The sequence below is a fragment of the Aethalodelphis obliquidens genome, unplaced genomic scaffold (genome assembly GCF_003676395.1).
Source record: "Aethalodelphis obliquidens isolate GAN/ISIS:26980383/991018 unplaced genomic scaffold, ASM367639v1 scaffold48, whole genome shotgun sequence".
In the NCBI taxonomy this organism is placed as follows: Eukaryota; Metazoa; Chordata; class Mammalia; order Artiodactyla; family Delphinidae; genus Aethalodelphis; species Aethalodelphis obliquidens.
In genome coordinates, this window is record NW_020837992.1 from 2860892 (window position 1) to 2875834 (window position 14943).

Genomic DNA, 14943 nt, shown 5'->3' on the forward strand with positions numbered 1-14943 from the left:
AATTGAGCGGCGCCCGGCATTATCTGTCCCCGATGGGACACAGTAGAGGTACCCAGCACCATTTATGAAGTGTTCCTTCCACGAAATAAGGCCTCTAGATCTAACTATCGTTTTATAGGAACAATGAACTCAGACAAACCTGTTACATGACAGCTCTGGATTTCAACCAGTGAAATTCAGAACGTGCAACTATGGATGAAAAGAGACATTTCAAACAAATGTACTTTGTGAACCTTGAATCCTGACACAAACAAGTCAACCATAAAAATGACCAAACATTTATGAGGCAATAGGAAACATCTGAACACGGACAGCACATTTAAGAATACTGGTTTCCCACACAGGGAACTGTATTCAATATTCTGTGATAAATCATAATGGAAAAGAATATGAAAAGGAATATATATATATGTATAACTGAATCACTTTGTTGTACAGCAGAAATTAACACAACATTGTAAATCAACTATGCTTGAATAAAATTAACCAAAAAAAAAAAAAAAAGAATACTGGTTTCCCTTGCTATCTGAAAGTAGAAGTTTCCTATGAAACTATGCTAATGGACACATCTTGCTAATGGACACACAAATTAAATCAAGATAAAGCTCAGATGCTCACAGATACAGTTCAAAGCTATGGAGGCTTGATGCCCAGATGCTGAGTGTAGTTCCCATGAAGGAGCTTGGTGGTACCACTCTCACTGCTTGGGTATGCCCTGCCTCTATAAAAGCTTGCTGCAAAACAAACACTGACTGCTTTTTTCGATTTCTGTCTTTTTTTCATAAGTGCAAAAATCCTCTTTGGATTCCTTTAGTTTAGGGAAAACAGGTACTAACGTAGGTCTTTCATAAAAGCAAAGTGGTATAAAGTGAACTTTTGAAAAGCAGGGGATACCTGTATTAGAAGGGTTTATGGATAAATATTTGATGTGGTGATTTATGATGTGATGCTAAGAATTTTACTTTAAAATAATCCAGGTATGTGGGGCTGAAGAGAGGAGTAGCTGGTGAAACAGATAAAACAGGCCCTGCCATGTGTTGATGGGTTGTGGAAACTGAGTGGGGCTGCACAGGGATTTATTGTACTATAATTTCTGCTTGTGCACATGTTTGGAAGTTTCCATAATAAAACATTAGCAAAAAGCGATAAAAAGTATGGGCATACAACTTAATTCTTCCATTATGATGTTGGTGGAGTTGGTGTGTATGTGGGTATATGAAGTATGTGTGTGAGTGTGTATGTGTGTGTTCTCATGCTCTGTTACATTCTAATTTGGGTTGCAGCTCTGGAAAAACTGCATTCTATTGAAAAGAACTTTGAAAGCTGTGGAGAATGTTCTAACCTAATAGGCCCAGGTGAATTTCCAGGGGGACTGGCACAGACAGAAGGCCCCTGCTTAGGGGACTGCTGGGACCAGCCCCACATGGTTATTCCCATGGTCAAAGGCAGTAAAACTGTTTAATGATACATTGCTTAGGGTCCAGAAGGACCAAGCTGGAGGTTGGATGTCAGAACCTTGAAAGCCACTGATTAAGAACTTCATTCCATCCATGAATTTCTGGAATTGGAAAGAAGAATATAAATGACGTATAGGGAAAGAAGGAAGTAGTGCTGTCTAGAGGCTGTACTGTGTAGTAGTGGTAGCTATACCAAATGGCCTTGGACAGCCGCTTTACAATTTTGGCTGGTTGGTTCTTTCTTCCGTTTCGTATACCTATACATGTTTACTCAAAAAAGTGTTTGCACAATTTCATATACGTGGGTCTTGGCTTCTAAGTTCTGCAATTTTGATAATTGTTCATCTGTTATACACCTCCACTCCTTACCACCATCTTAACGATTGGGAAAACTGAAACCTTGTTGCATGGCTGGAACAGCAAAAGGTTTGGCATTAGAAGATCTTGGCTTAAATTCTGGTTTCTTTAGTTTCTAGCAAAGCTCAACTTAATTTTTTAAGGGAGAGTAATTGCTCTGTAAGTGGCTAGCCACTGCTATTCTCTTGAGTTCTGGGAAGAATCATTGGAGTGGCTCCTTCAAGTTATAAGGCAAGTAGGTATCCATTGATCCGTGAGAGGAGTATAACTGTCCCAACCTTATTTGGTTTGGTAGAGACTTGGGGTCTAACAGGCAGAAGTTGTCTTTCCAACAACCATTTGAAATTTGAGGTTGCCGATGAGGGTTTGGGAAAATTCACTGAGAGCTTCAAGAGTCTTCTTGAGAGGAAGGGGACAAAAATGCAAAGTTATGACAGTATCCTTGATGGATTAAGGTGGCTCTGATCGAAAACTGCTAGCATAAAAGGACAATAGCACCATAATGGGTACAGGGAAGGGTGTGCATGTGAGCAGGGACTCACATAGGGTGAAGGGGAGAGAGTGTGGGGTGTTGGAGTGGGGAAAGGTGTATAGACTAATGAACTTGGCACAGTTGAAATGTGTAGCTTGTCCTCAGCATCATGTTCACAGTGGCAGCTCTACAATTCCTTTGTTGGAGGAGCTTAGGAGACTTGACATGAAGCTTGTGTTTTAAAGCAAAACATTGGTTTTCACTTGCATTGTCTGTTTATATCTGGTGGCTTTGGGAAGGGGTGAATGGAGATCAAGTTATGGGGGTAGGGAAAGCCCTCTGTCTACACCTTAGTGTTTCCATTCTGGTGCAGTCACCCTGATGCTGCAGATGACTCTTGGGCAAAGTTGGTGTGTTAAAGTGTGTCGCCAAAGAAATGCGATATTGAAAATTTGGGATCATAGGTTTCCAAAACACCTGGAAGTTCCCTTTCTACCTCACTCTCCAAACTTACCAATCGCCTGCAACAAGACATTTTCTTGTGTGAGGAGAATGTTAACTTGAATGTTAGAAGAGATATAACCTTATTCTGTATCCCCCTACCTCTAGCAGCTCACATCTTGAACCATTTAACTCTCTGAGTATCCTCATCTATCAAATGGGCTAATAACATCCCAGTCTGACTTGGTGGTTGAAGAGATTAAGTTTTGTCAGTTGAAAAGTCCTACCTGACAATGTCAGAAACCTCATTAAATGGCTTGTCCAAGGTTTGCTGCTGCTTCATGGCAGAACAGGAAGTTAGAACCAGCCCAGTGGCGTTTCCGCCATCGGCAGTACCACCCCTCCCAAGGGGAATGCTTTCAGAGCTAGATAAGATGGGAGGGGGGCAAGGGGTAAAGGCACCCTGAGTACAGGCGACTGTTTGGAAAGGGGAAGTGGTAGCCGTGTGAGGATGGCCCTGTGACTTGCAGAATAAGGAAACAGTTCTCACCAGCAGGGTGTAGGCAGTTGGTTGGTGGGTGTGGGGGACCCCATTGATGGTGAAGGTGACATCCGGCAAGACACTGATGTTGACACACTCCAGAGTGTACAAAAATAGAACACAGGGGATCTATTCAGAGGCTTCCCAATTCCCCGTCCATGGGCTCTGCCCCAGTGGTCTGTGCAGTTGCCTGCTACCGCCTGAGGGGCCTGTGATGAGGGAGGTCCCTGGGTCCACAATGGCCTGCAGCCTTCGGAGAAGAACATCATGGTGCCTCCCACCTGGATTCTGAGGACAAAGGAAGCATCGTCAGCTACTCCTACCTGTTCCTTCCCCTTTCTCCCCCTAAGCTTCCCTGGCACCCCAGCAGCTCTCAATCTCTGCTGGGTTCTCTAATCTGCTGAAGCACGTTAGTAATTTGCATTTTGGTCTCTCTTACCACATGAGTGTTTCTCTCTCTCTCTATATATATATATATATTTTTGACTGAAATGCATAGCAGGAAATATATTTACTTCTTGACCCAGTACACACACACACATGCACACACACAGGCAGGAAATAAAAATTTCATGACACTGTACTTAACCTTAATATATGAAGTGCACTCTGATATTTTCTATTTTAGCCATTTCATTAAAAAATGTAGGTCACGATCCCCTAAAATGATGTCGTGACCCATAAATGGGCAAATCCTTGCAGTTTGAAAAACCCTCAGTAGACAGTAAACATTGGAGCCTTTTTGGCTTTTGTATCTCTGTGCCTAGCACATGCCTGTCCCCTTGCAGGAACTTATCTTCAGCTGAATTGAAACTTGAATTACATTTCTTTGAATTCCTGCACCGTCTAGTACAGTGCTAGGTATGTGGCAGGAATCTAGTTCCACTTTCCCTGATTGCTCCGCGCCTCTGTGTGTGTGTGTGTGTGTGTGTGTGTGTGTGTGTGTGTGTGTGTGTAGACTCAATCAATGCCACCCCCTCCATGAAACCCTTGAGGAGTTCTTCAGATAGAAGTGGTCTTGCCCTTTCTGGTCTGGGCCACTTTGGTGGTCCATCTCATGGAGTACTGACCACCTTCTACTCTACATGGTAGTAGTTTGTGTATAGGTGTCATCTTCTGCAGTGATTTGTGAAGGCAAAATCTGAGTCCAATTCGCTTTTGCACCCCTGTGTCATTCAACCCTTGCCTTACATGTTAATTAATGTTGAATGAGTAGTTGGCCGAGTGTTAGTATTTACTCTCTGTTGAATTGAAGATACACCACATGTACAAGAAAGGAAGCTGAGAGTTGGTACCATGTGTCTGCTGCCCCGTCCTGCCCCTCTGCTCAGCACCTCCATATTCTAGCCTCATGCAGCCAGCTCCCAGCATCCTCTCTCAGTGACCAGCAGTTTCATTCAGGTCAATTTAGTTAATCCAATTTCAGTTGAGCCTGTTATGAGTTCTTCCCTCATTCTGTAACTACTCTGTGGAGGATACCTACGTGTCCACTGCAATCTGCCAGTAGACTTGTTTGGTGACTGGGACTCAATCTATGTTCCCAGAGAGATGGGAGTGGTCCTAGCCTCTGAAAATCAGCTTGCTACCTGCACCACCTCCTGTGTCACTACATGGAAAGAAAGGCAGATTGTCAAGGAAGGGCCACTGGAAAACCTCAGGGGCGAGCCTCAGCCAGGCCCCTGCTTCTTGGTCTGGTCACTCACACCAAGTACCTAGATAGGCAGAAATATCAGCCTGCGTTTTGAGACCAGGGCTTCTGACTGCTGCAAGCTGATTAGTCGGAGCCTCTTGGGCAAACAATAGAAACAACTCTGCTCAATGATTTGTGAATATCCTCCAGCTTCTTGGATAGAAGGGGTAAGGAGGTGAGAAATGGAGACCACAGATCTGATCAAGCAGAACTCATGCAGCACCAAGGCCAGGACCATCATGGGGTGTGCATTCACCACGCAACTTGAGGCACCCCCGAAGACTCCTTTGCCCCAAGTATCTTCTCCACTATTATGGTGGTGCCTGGAATTTCCACAGTATTCACTCTTTTGTGTTAGGCAAAGATGTTAATTGAACACGAAGTGACTTACTGGAGCTTGAATATTTATTAATATTGTGTTGATTTCTCAGAATATGTTCTGCCACCTAGCAGGATCCTGCAGAAATAGGACCTAAAACTGATTTGTTTTCAGGAGGAAAAGGATCAGAGAAAGACAAAACTTGGGGCCCTGTATGCAGGGCAGTAAAGGGGAAGGGAAGTGGATATCTGTGGGAATGCAAGGAAAACAGTTTTCAAGGCACGAGGGGGGAGGAGCTGATGTTTGTTGATGGGCTTTATGCAAGGCGCTGTGCTAGGAATTTTTCCTGCCTCATCTTATTCTCATGGCAGCCTAGTGTCCATTTGAGAAAAATGAGGCTCATGGAGATGAAGTAATGCAAGAGGGGGGATTTCTATTTTTTTTAATTAATTTATTTATTTTTGACTGTGTTGGGTCTTCGTTGCTGCACGCAGGCTTTCTTTAGTTGTGGCGAGCAGGGGCTACTCTTTGTTCTGGTGCGCGGGCTTCTCATTGCAGTAGCTTCTCTTTGTTGTGGAACATGGGCTCTAGGCACGCGGGCTTCAGTAGTTGTTGCACGTGGGCTCAGTAGTTGTGTCTTCCATGCTCTAGAGCACAGACTCAGTAGTTGTGGTGCACGGGCTTAGTTGCTCTGCAGCATGTGAGATCTTCCTGGACCAGGGCTCGAACCCATGTCCCCTGCATTGCCAGGCGGATTCTTAACCACTGAGCCCCCAGGGAAGTCCCAAGAGGGGGGGATTTAAACCCAGGTCAGTCTGACTGCAAAGTCTTTGCTGTCTTCCACCACAATTCACATCTTTCCAGGCTGAAAGGGAGCAGGAAGCTCTGAAGGGAAGAAGCGAGGTGTCCAGACACCTGCCCTCTTACTCACAGTTCCGTCCAGGCCTGGTCTCCACTGCAATCAGGCTGGAGAGGAAGCCATGTGATGGAGGAGATTCAAAGCTCTCCATGTGAGAGAGGAGAGCGAGAGAAATGCGCTTCTGCTGAAACAGGGTAAGCTCAGGCCAAGTTTTCTTGGGAAGGAGTCAGAGAGGTAAGAAATCTCCTCCCTGACCCTCCCAGGACCCCAGGTAAATGTGTCCGAGGGCTGGTGAGTCTCATGACCTTTTCCAACCACAACATGCAATGTAAAAAATTGTATAAATCGGCAAAGAACACATAAAATCGACCCTCTTAGCCATTTTTAAGTGTACAGTTCAGTAGTGTTAAGTATATTCATATGGTTGTGCAACCAATCCCCAGAACCTTTTCATCCTATAAAATTGAAACTCTATACCCATTCAATAGCTTCCTGCTTGTTCCTTCCCCAGCCCCTGGCAGCCACCATTCTTCTTTCTGTCTCTATGAATTCCACTACTGTTAGAATTTTCTTCCTCTTTCAGGCTGAATAATTTTCTGTTGTAGGCATATACTACATTTTGCTATTCCAGCCATTAATGTGTAATTATTTTATTGTCAGCTAACATTTGAATTTTTTCCTCTCACTAAAATTAAGCTTTTTGAGGGCGGGGACTGTCTTTCTTGTTCCATTGTGTTCCCAGTGCCTAGCAGCATGGTGAGCACATAATAGGGGCTTGATAAATATTTATTCACTGCATAAATGAATGTCCAGTCCCAGAGATTCTTTAATTACTCCAGTGTGGTATAGTTTACAAAGTCCTTTTTTCAACGACTTTGAGGCAAACCCCATTTTCTCAATATTCAGAGAGGGTAAGTGTTTTGCCCCAAATCACACAGCTGATACAAGACCAAGCAAGAGCTCCATCCCAGGTGTTGTGACTGCTAAGTCTAGACGTGTTGTTTCCCTATAGTCATAACCTTAACCTGGTGGGGCTGATGGGCCTTACCTACTCGTGTACACAGAAAACACGGGTAGATCCACCAGCTTCTGGGCCATTGTGTCGAACGCTGGGGTCACCCTTTCAGCAGCCAAGCAGGGTTATCCCGGGCCCAGAATGCCATAAGACTCTGCATTCATAAAGGACTGGTCAGTCTCTGTGACACTCTCTTCAAATTGCTGACCGACCTCAGTCAGTCCTTCTACCTAATGGTGGAGCCTGAAGGAAAATCACACAGATCCTTGGCAAACGGGCTCAGATTCTTGAAATCTTCTTCTGTCCTAAAGCTAATGCTTCCCCTACTCAATTTTCCTTGGTTAAATGGATACAACAATTTTTGCCATGATCCCATCCACTTAATTTTTTCTATGTAAACATTTTTTATTGAAGTATAATACAGAAATCACAAGTGTACAGTGTTTTCACAGACGTTACAACCCCATTGCCAGAAACCCCTTCAACTACCCTGCCCGTCATTGAGACTTTCCTTAAGAGTAACCAATCTCAAAAAAAAAAGACAAAACAGCAAGATAACCCATCTCTTGGCTTCTAACAGCTTATACTATCTTTGCCTATTTTTGAATTTTATATGAATGGAATCATATGGTATGAATTCTTTTTTATCTGGCTTTTGTCACTCAACGTGATGTTATTGCATGTTGTTGTAGAATTTTCACTGTCTTTAGTATTCCGTGGTATGAATATATCATCATTATTTATCCATTCTACCACTGATGGATATTTGGGGTGTCTCCTGTATTTGACTATTGCTAATAGAGCTGCTTGTACTTGTCTTTTGGTGAACATGTGTACTTATTACTGTTGGATATATGCCCAGGAGTAAAACTGCTAGATAATAGGGTTTGCAAGTGTTTTGCTTGAGTAAATGCTGACAGTTTTCCAAAGTGATTGTATCAATTAACATTTCCAATATCAATGTTTTGAAAGGTCCAGTTGTTCTGTATCCTCACCAATACCAGCTGTTGCCTACCTTTTCCACTTTAGTCTTCTAGTGAATACGCAGTGGGCTACGTTGAGGTTGTAATTTGTATTTCCAGACGACTAATAAAATTGGACATGTGGATATCCTCTTTTGTGAACTGGGTTATCTACAATTTTCTTATTGATTGGTAGGAGTTCTTTATTTATTCTGGAATAAAGTCCTTTGTTGGATATAGGTACTACAAATATCTTCTCCCAGATTGTGGCAGATGTTCTTACTCTCTTAATGGTGCTTTCTGATGAACAGAAGACATGAATTTCAGTGTAGTCAAATTGATCAGTTTTCCCCCTTATAATTAGTAGTTTTTAAAAACTTGTTACAAAAATTTTTGCCTACCTTAAGGTCATGAAGACATCTTCCTACATTTTTCCTAAGAGCTTTATTGTTTTGCTTTTCACATTTATATACATCTACAATCTATTGGAAGTTTGATAATGTGTGAGTTAAGATCCATGTTTTCTTTATTAGAAGTCAGATTTATTGAGATATGATTTATACACAATAATTCACCCTTTTAAGTGTACAGTTCAGTGATTTTTGAAACGCAAATAGTTTCTGTTCGCTAATATTTTGTTTACAACTTTTGTGTCTACATTCATGAGAAAGAGACTGGTCTGCAATTTTCATTTCTTGTAATGTCCTTTTCAAGTTTGTTATTAAATTTATGCTGGCCTCATAAAATGAGTTATGAAGTGTCCCTTCTTTATCAATTATCTGGAAGAGTCTGTCTAAGATTGGTGCTATTTCTTCTTTAAATGTTTGAGGGAATTTACCAATGAGGCTACCTGGACCTGGAGTTTTCTTTGTGGGAAGGTTTTTAATAATAGAGTCGACGTTTAAATAGATACTGGAGTATCCATTCAATGTTAAATAGATATTGGAGTATTCATTCAGTGTTAAATAGATATTGGAGTATTCATTCAATGTTTAAATAGATATTGGAGGGTTATATTTTCTAATTTTTTTCTTGTGTCAGTTTTGACATGCTCTGTTTCTCAAGGCATTTGCCAATTTTAAAAAATTGTCAAATTTATCAAAATAAAATGATTCTTGATATCCTCTTATTATCACTTTAATGTCTGTAGTGTCTTTAGTAACATATTACTTTTTATTTCTAATATTGTTAAGTGTATTTTCTTGCTTTTTCTTGAACAGTTTTGCTAGAGGTTTACCAGTTTGATTAATCTTTGTAAAGAGTTCATTCCTGACTTTGTTGATTTTCTCTATTGTGTGACTTTTCTATTGTATGAATGTTCCACTCTTCTAGTTATTATTTCCTTCCTTCTACTTTCTTTGGGTTTGATTTGCTCTGCTTTGTGGTTCTCTTGTTTTTTTTATTTGTTTGTTACTTGAAATAGTTGCTGAGACCATTGATTTTCAGCTTTTCTAATACTCACATTTCAGCCTGTAATTGTTTCTTGAAGGACTGCCTAGGTGCATTCACAAATATTGACGTGTCATATCTTCATTATCTGTATCAGTCAAGGTTTTTAATAAGAGAAACAGAGTCATTAGGAGCTATATCTAGAAAGGATTATATTCTAGATACTTGACTCTATGCAATTGTAGGTCCTGGCTAACAGAGTACATTAAGATGTTGCTTCTGCCCTGGTGCTGCAGTGTCAAGTCTACAGTTTGGACAGTCAGCAAGGGAAGGCAGATGTCAAGTGGGAGAAGAAGGGTGAATTGAACCCTTAAGGTTGAAGGGGAACGGGAACCTGCACTGTTCTCTCACCGCCTCTAAGCCTCGGTGATGGGGGAGCCTGCAGCACAAGCTGACACTATCTGTCACAGAGGCCACCACTGCTGTCACACATGCCAACACTTCCTAGCTCTGGAGTAGGAGGTAGGGGACCTGGATTAGGTCAGCTCTGCCATGACCAGCCAGCCATCTGGCAAGTCTCTTAACTGCTGCTGCGAGCTCTGCTTTCCGTCTCTGAAGCCCAAGAGGCAGATGGACTTGGAGCTTGGAGATAACTTGGGCCCTGCCTTGGGCTCCAAAAATGTTAAAAAGGACATCAGAAGGACTCGGGGACCAGCCCAGACCCTTGACCCCTGCCCCCAAGTGAACAAATCCTCTTTGGCATTTACCCACTTTCCAGGAGTCCGTCCTTTTGACCTTTCATTGGGGAGAAAGTGTGAGCCAGAAGTGGCTGGAAGTGGTGAGAATTCTGGTTAGCGCTGAGCCCTGCCGTGGTTTGCCCCTAATTGCCCATATGTGCCATCGGGACTGAAGATGGTCACTATGGAAACCTTACCCTGAGAGACTTCCTTCAGACCCTCCAGGCAAGCCCACTTCTATAACAGGTGAGAACACTGAGGCACAGAGAGGTTAAGTGACTGGCCCAAGAGCATGCACTTCATTCAGTGACCAGGATAGGGACTCAGGCCTCCTGCCTTCCAGGCCAGTGATCTTTCTGCTACAGAATTACCATCATCATCACCATGATCCCTCCGTCCCCTCCCATCTTCCAGGCCAGTTAGTTCCCATATCCCCTTGCCTCTGTTTGTTGTGAGTGGAGGGCATGGCTGGCTGACACGTGAGAAAAAGTTTGTTGGTCTGTGCAGCCGTGGCCACCCGGCCACTGACTAGATCAGAGACATCCTGGATGGTCTGCGAGGAGCTCCAGGCTCTGGCTGGATCTGGGAAGTTTGGCACAGATTAGAGGCAGGAACGTGGGAACGTTTGTCAGAACTAAGGGGTCTGTTATCTCTGGAAACACCCGGAACCGCACCTGCCCCGGCTGCAGGTTTCTGATCCTCCCACGCTAGAACCAAATATTGTTGTGGACGATTTGAACACTTCCCCTAGGGAACAAGAGCCCTTGGGCATGTGGGTGATGGTGTGAGTTCGCATGTGTATGTATGTGTGTGTGTGTGTTCTTTACGAAAAGGGAGAGGGAAGAGCATTTGGGGTGAAATGGTACCATGTGGGCAAAAACAGGTCATAGTACAGACAATGATCCGGTCTCTGCAGTCTGTCAGCACTGGGAGAGGGTCCTAGCAGGGGGAGAGAGAGAGAGAGAGACAGAGAGCGTGCAGCACCTCAGGCCTCGGGGATGTGGATTGGAGGCTGCTTTGGAAGCAGAGGTTTTGTGTTACCAGAACATTTGAAAGCTGTTGAGGGTGACACTGTGCAGTCAACTTTTCTGGAGCTTCAGCTTCCAGAATGTAAATTAATAATAAGAGGCTGGTGGCTCAGTGCTCTGTGGAAATTGGCTTTAGCAGGGTTTGATAGTCCTGGAGACTGTGCGTCATTATGAGACATACGCAGCACCTGCCCTCACGCTCAGCCAGCCCCTGACCACAGTGGGGCCAGCAACCCAGGATGCTCTTGGCCCTGGCTCTGCTGACATCAGCAGCTCAGCACGGACATGACCAACTGGAAAACGTCCCAACCTCGTTCTGCTCGAAGTTGATGACTGGCGGGAAATATACTATGCGATGTGTAGTACAGCAGGAAGAGGGCCTGGATGGGGTGCCTGGACCCAGACTTGGCTCTGCCATTCACTCACCATATGACTTTGGATAGATCACTTTTCTCTAAATCCAGTTTCCTTGTCTGTAAAATGAAGAGGGTGGGTTGGGTGATACTACAAGGAACATGTTGGGGGCATAGGCTATGTGCCAGCCTCTGCCCTAAGGATCTTACAAGCATTAGCTCATTCAGTACTCACACCAGTCCTATCAGGTAAGTATTATTTTTAAGCCCATTTTACAGATGAGGTAACTGAATCACAGAGGGTTTAAGTAACTTGCATAATGTGCCATAACAAGGCTTCAAACCCAGGTTTTCCTGACTTTCAAGTTGATGGTCTGTACTAGATAATGTCTAGCGCTTGACATTCAAGAGTTTCTTCCTGGAAGAGAAAAACAGAGAGAGGATGGGAAGGAGGAGGAAAGGGGAAGAGAGGGAGAGAGACTAATTTCCTACATGGTGGAAATTTTGAGGCCTTTTAATTGTAAGAGAGAGGGGTGTGTGCAGGATGGAGTATGGTGGTAAGGAGCTGTGTGACGAGAAATCTTGTCATTGCTTACTTTTTGCAAGTGTTTCTGTTTCGTCTTCAAGGGACCTCTCAGCAGTATCATTATTGTATCGTTGACAGGTGCAAAAATTCTCCCATGCATGCCTCTGCTTGTTACCCTCCCCCACCCGGACACTGAATTATGAAAATCAAAAATTTATGGTGGTCGAACCATTTGTTTACTGCTATAAAGAGCATCTGGCACTGAACGTGTATTCTCTTCCATGGCTTGCTCTTCTTTGGTTTGGCAAAGCTTCTTGCTTTCACGCAGCTGGAAATAAGAAGGATCCAATGTCCCCAGCATCTCGCCATGGCAAGAATTCAATTAGTTTGAGTCATTTCCCAAACCGCTGTCAACTCCATTCTGGGAAAGTGCCTTTCAGACCAGAAATTGTTGGGTGTATAGTCAGCAAAAGGCACAGGCGCAGGGGAAGTTTCCCACTGGAATATTGCATGTGCGTGTGCCTGCGCATGCGCGTGCACGGGTCCCTGTACTTGTAAGCAGGAAGAGCAGATCATGTCTCAGATTTGCCAGAGAACAGGACACACGCCAGCACCGCCAGCTTCTGTGCTTGTTACTGAGCCCAGACTTCAAAAGCAGGCAAAGCAGGGTTTGGATTTCAATGCTGCTACTTAGATGATTGTGTGACATTGGGGAAGTTTTGGAGTTTCAGACCCCTCTACTGTAGAAGAGGAAGAATGATTTCGTTGTTGGATGATGTGAGGATTCCAGGAGACCGTCCTTGGGGTGAGTGCTTTCTATGTGTCACCCAGCCCAGGCCTGGTACCCGGGCTAAACCATATGAACCGGGACAGGTACCCAACATTAACTAAGTGCCACGCACTGCTCTAAGTGCTTTAAATATCTTCAGTCATGTAATCCTCTCAACCACCCCATAAGGTAAATAGTCCCAGAGAGATAAAGGAATTTGTCCAAGGCCACACAGCTGGTAATGATGGAACCAGGCTTGAACCCAGGAAGTCTCACTATAGAGTCTGCGATCTTACACAACACTGCTGTCTGGAGCATATGTGTATATTACTGTGCGTATTAACAGACTGAAATTCATTGTGAAGATCATCTACCCTTATGTGTACTGTAACTGTTCAAGAGTGTTATCAAGGTTTCCACATGTCCTTAATTTTTACTGTGTGATCAGGGGCTCAACCATTTAAAGTCTAGAAAATGAAAATTCTCCCTGATCCTTAGTTTCCTTATCTGTAAAATGGGAAAATGGAGATGTTAGGAAGATGAAATAAAAGCATTTGTGAAAATGCATGACACACAGTAAATGATCAATAAATACCTGCTAAAATTTTTATTATAAGGGAAGAGAGATTATGCTTAGGCAAACGTGACATAAATCTGATGCCTTCCTTTGTTATCTCCCTGGGTTTTCATTTTCAGATTTCTAATGACAGGGGGCTCACCTCGGCAGTACTCCTTTCTTGACTACTTTTATTTCCTCTACCAGGACTGGACTCTCTGAACCAGTTCCCATCCTGGAATTTCCCCAAGCACCCTCAGGGTAGGGTTTAGGCTGTAGCTAAATAGAATAAAGGCAGAATTTTAATCTCAGGGTCTTATTCGAAGTGAATTTGACTCCACTCCTAAAAACGCTTACCTTGTTCCTGGTCCGTTAGATGTTTTGGAAACCCACAAGAGGAAAACACATATTAGAGATGCAAGTAAGATGATGTCTAGGGCTTCCCTGGTGGCGCAGTGGTTGAGAGTCCGCCTGGCGATGCAGGGGACACAGGTTCGCGCCCCGGTCGGGGAGGATCTCACATGCCGTAGAGCGGCTGGGCCCGTGAGCCATGGCCGCTGAGCCTGCGTGTCCGGAGCCTGTGCTCCGCAACGGGAGAAGCCACACCTGTGAAGGGCCCGTGTACCACAAAAAAAAAAAAAAAAAAAAAAAAAAAAAGATGATGTCTGTTCCATGGCCTTCATTTATGCCAGGTAAACTGTATTTGAACTACGTGCAGGCAGCTTTGTTTTAATCTGCTTGGCTACCTAGGTAACTCCTTTAAAAATTTTATTGTTCAGATATTTAAGAGCCAAACTCGTTCCATTCCATTTAAAATGTTTTCATTTAGTCCTCCTCCTTTCCCCAGTTCCCTTCCTCTTATTCAATGAACTTTAAAACAAAAAAATAAAACTGAGAACAGCACATGCATCTAGGAATTAAGAGTTTTGCCAGTGTTTCTTTGTGCTGTAAGCAAGCGAGCTTATTAGGTGTTATTTCCTTAATTTATGCCTGAAATCGAAAAGTATTTCTGACTTTCTCCATGGCCTGCTGTAACAAGTAGGAGTTTTGGGTTTTTGTTTTTGTTTTTTTTTTGCGGTACGCGTGCCTCTCACTGTTGTGGCCTCTCCCGTTGCGGAGCACAGGCTCTGGACGCGCAGGCCCAGCGGCCATGGCTCAGGGGCCCAGCCGCTCCGCGGCATGTGGGATCTTCCCGGACCGGGGCGCGCACCCGCGTCCGCTGCATCGGCAGGTGGACTCTCAACCACTGCGCCACCAGGGAAGCCCACAAGTAGGAGTTTTATACATAGATTACTTTCAGCATTGGGCACTGAATTAGGACAGTCCTCGAATCATTGCTTGGCCCTTCAAACAGCTTAGCTAAAAGGTGCTATTTTATTTAGTACTGCAAACTTCAAGTGATTCAAATATCTTGCTTTCTGAACCAAGATATATTTACAGTTCGTTTTGGGGGTTTTATGCCCAAGGAGGAT

General features: G+C 43.8%; 1 protein-coding gene across 1 annotated transcript; it reads right to left on the reverse strand.

Annotated features, from left to right (window-relative positions):
* Positions 1-1396: 1396 nt before the first annotated feature.
* CTSE (cathepsin E) lies at positions 1397-10625 on the reverse strand. Its single transcript, XM_027082648.1, is given in 6 exon segments — positions 1397-1558; positions 3278-3513; positions 3516-3556; positions 4752-4874; positions 7185-7381; positions 10611-10625. Coding segments are annotated over 6 exon segments (774 nt in total).
* Positions 10626-14943: the final 4318 nt, after the last annotated feature.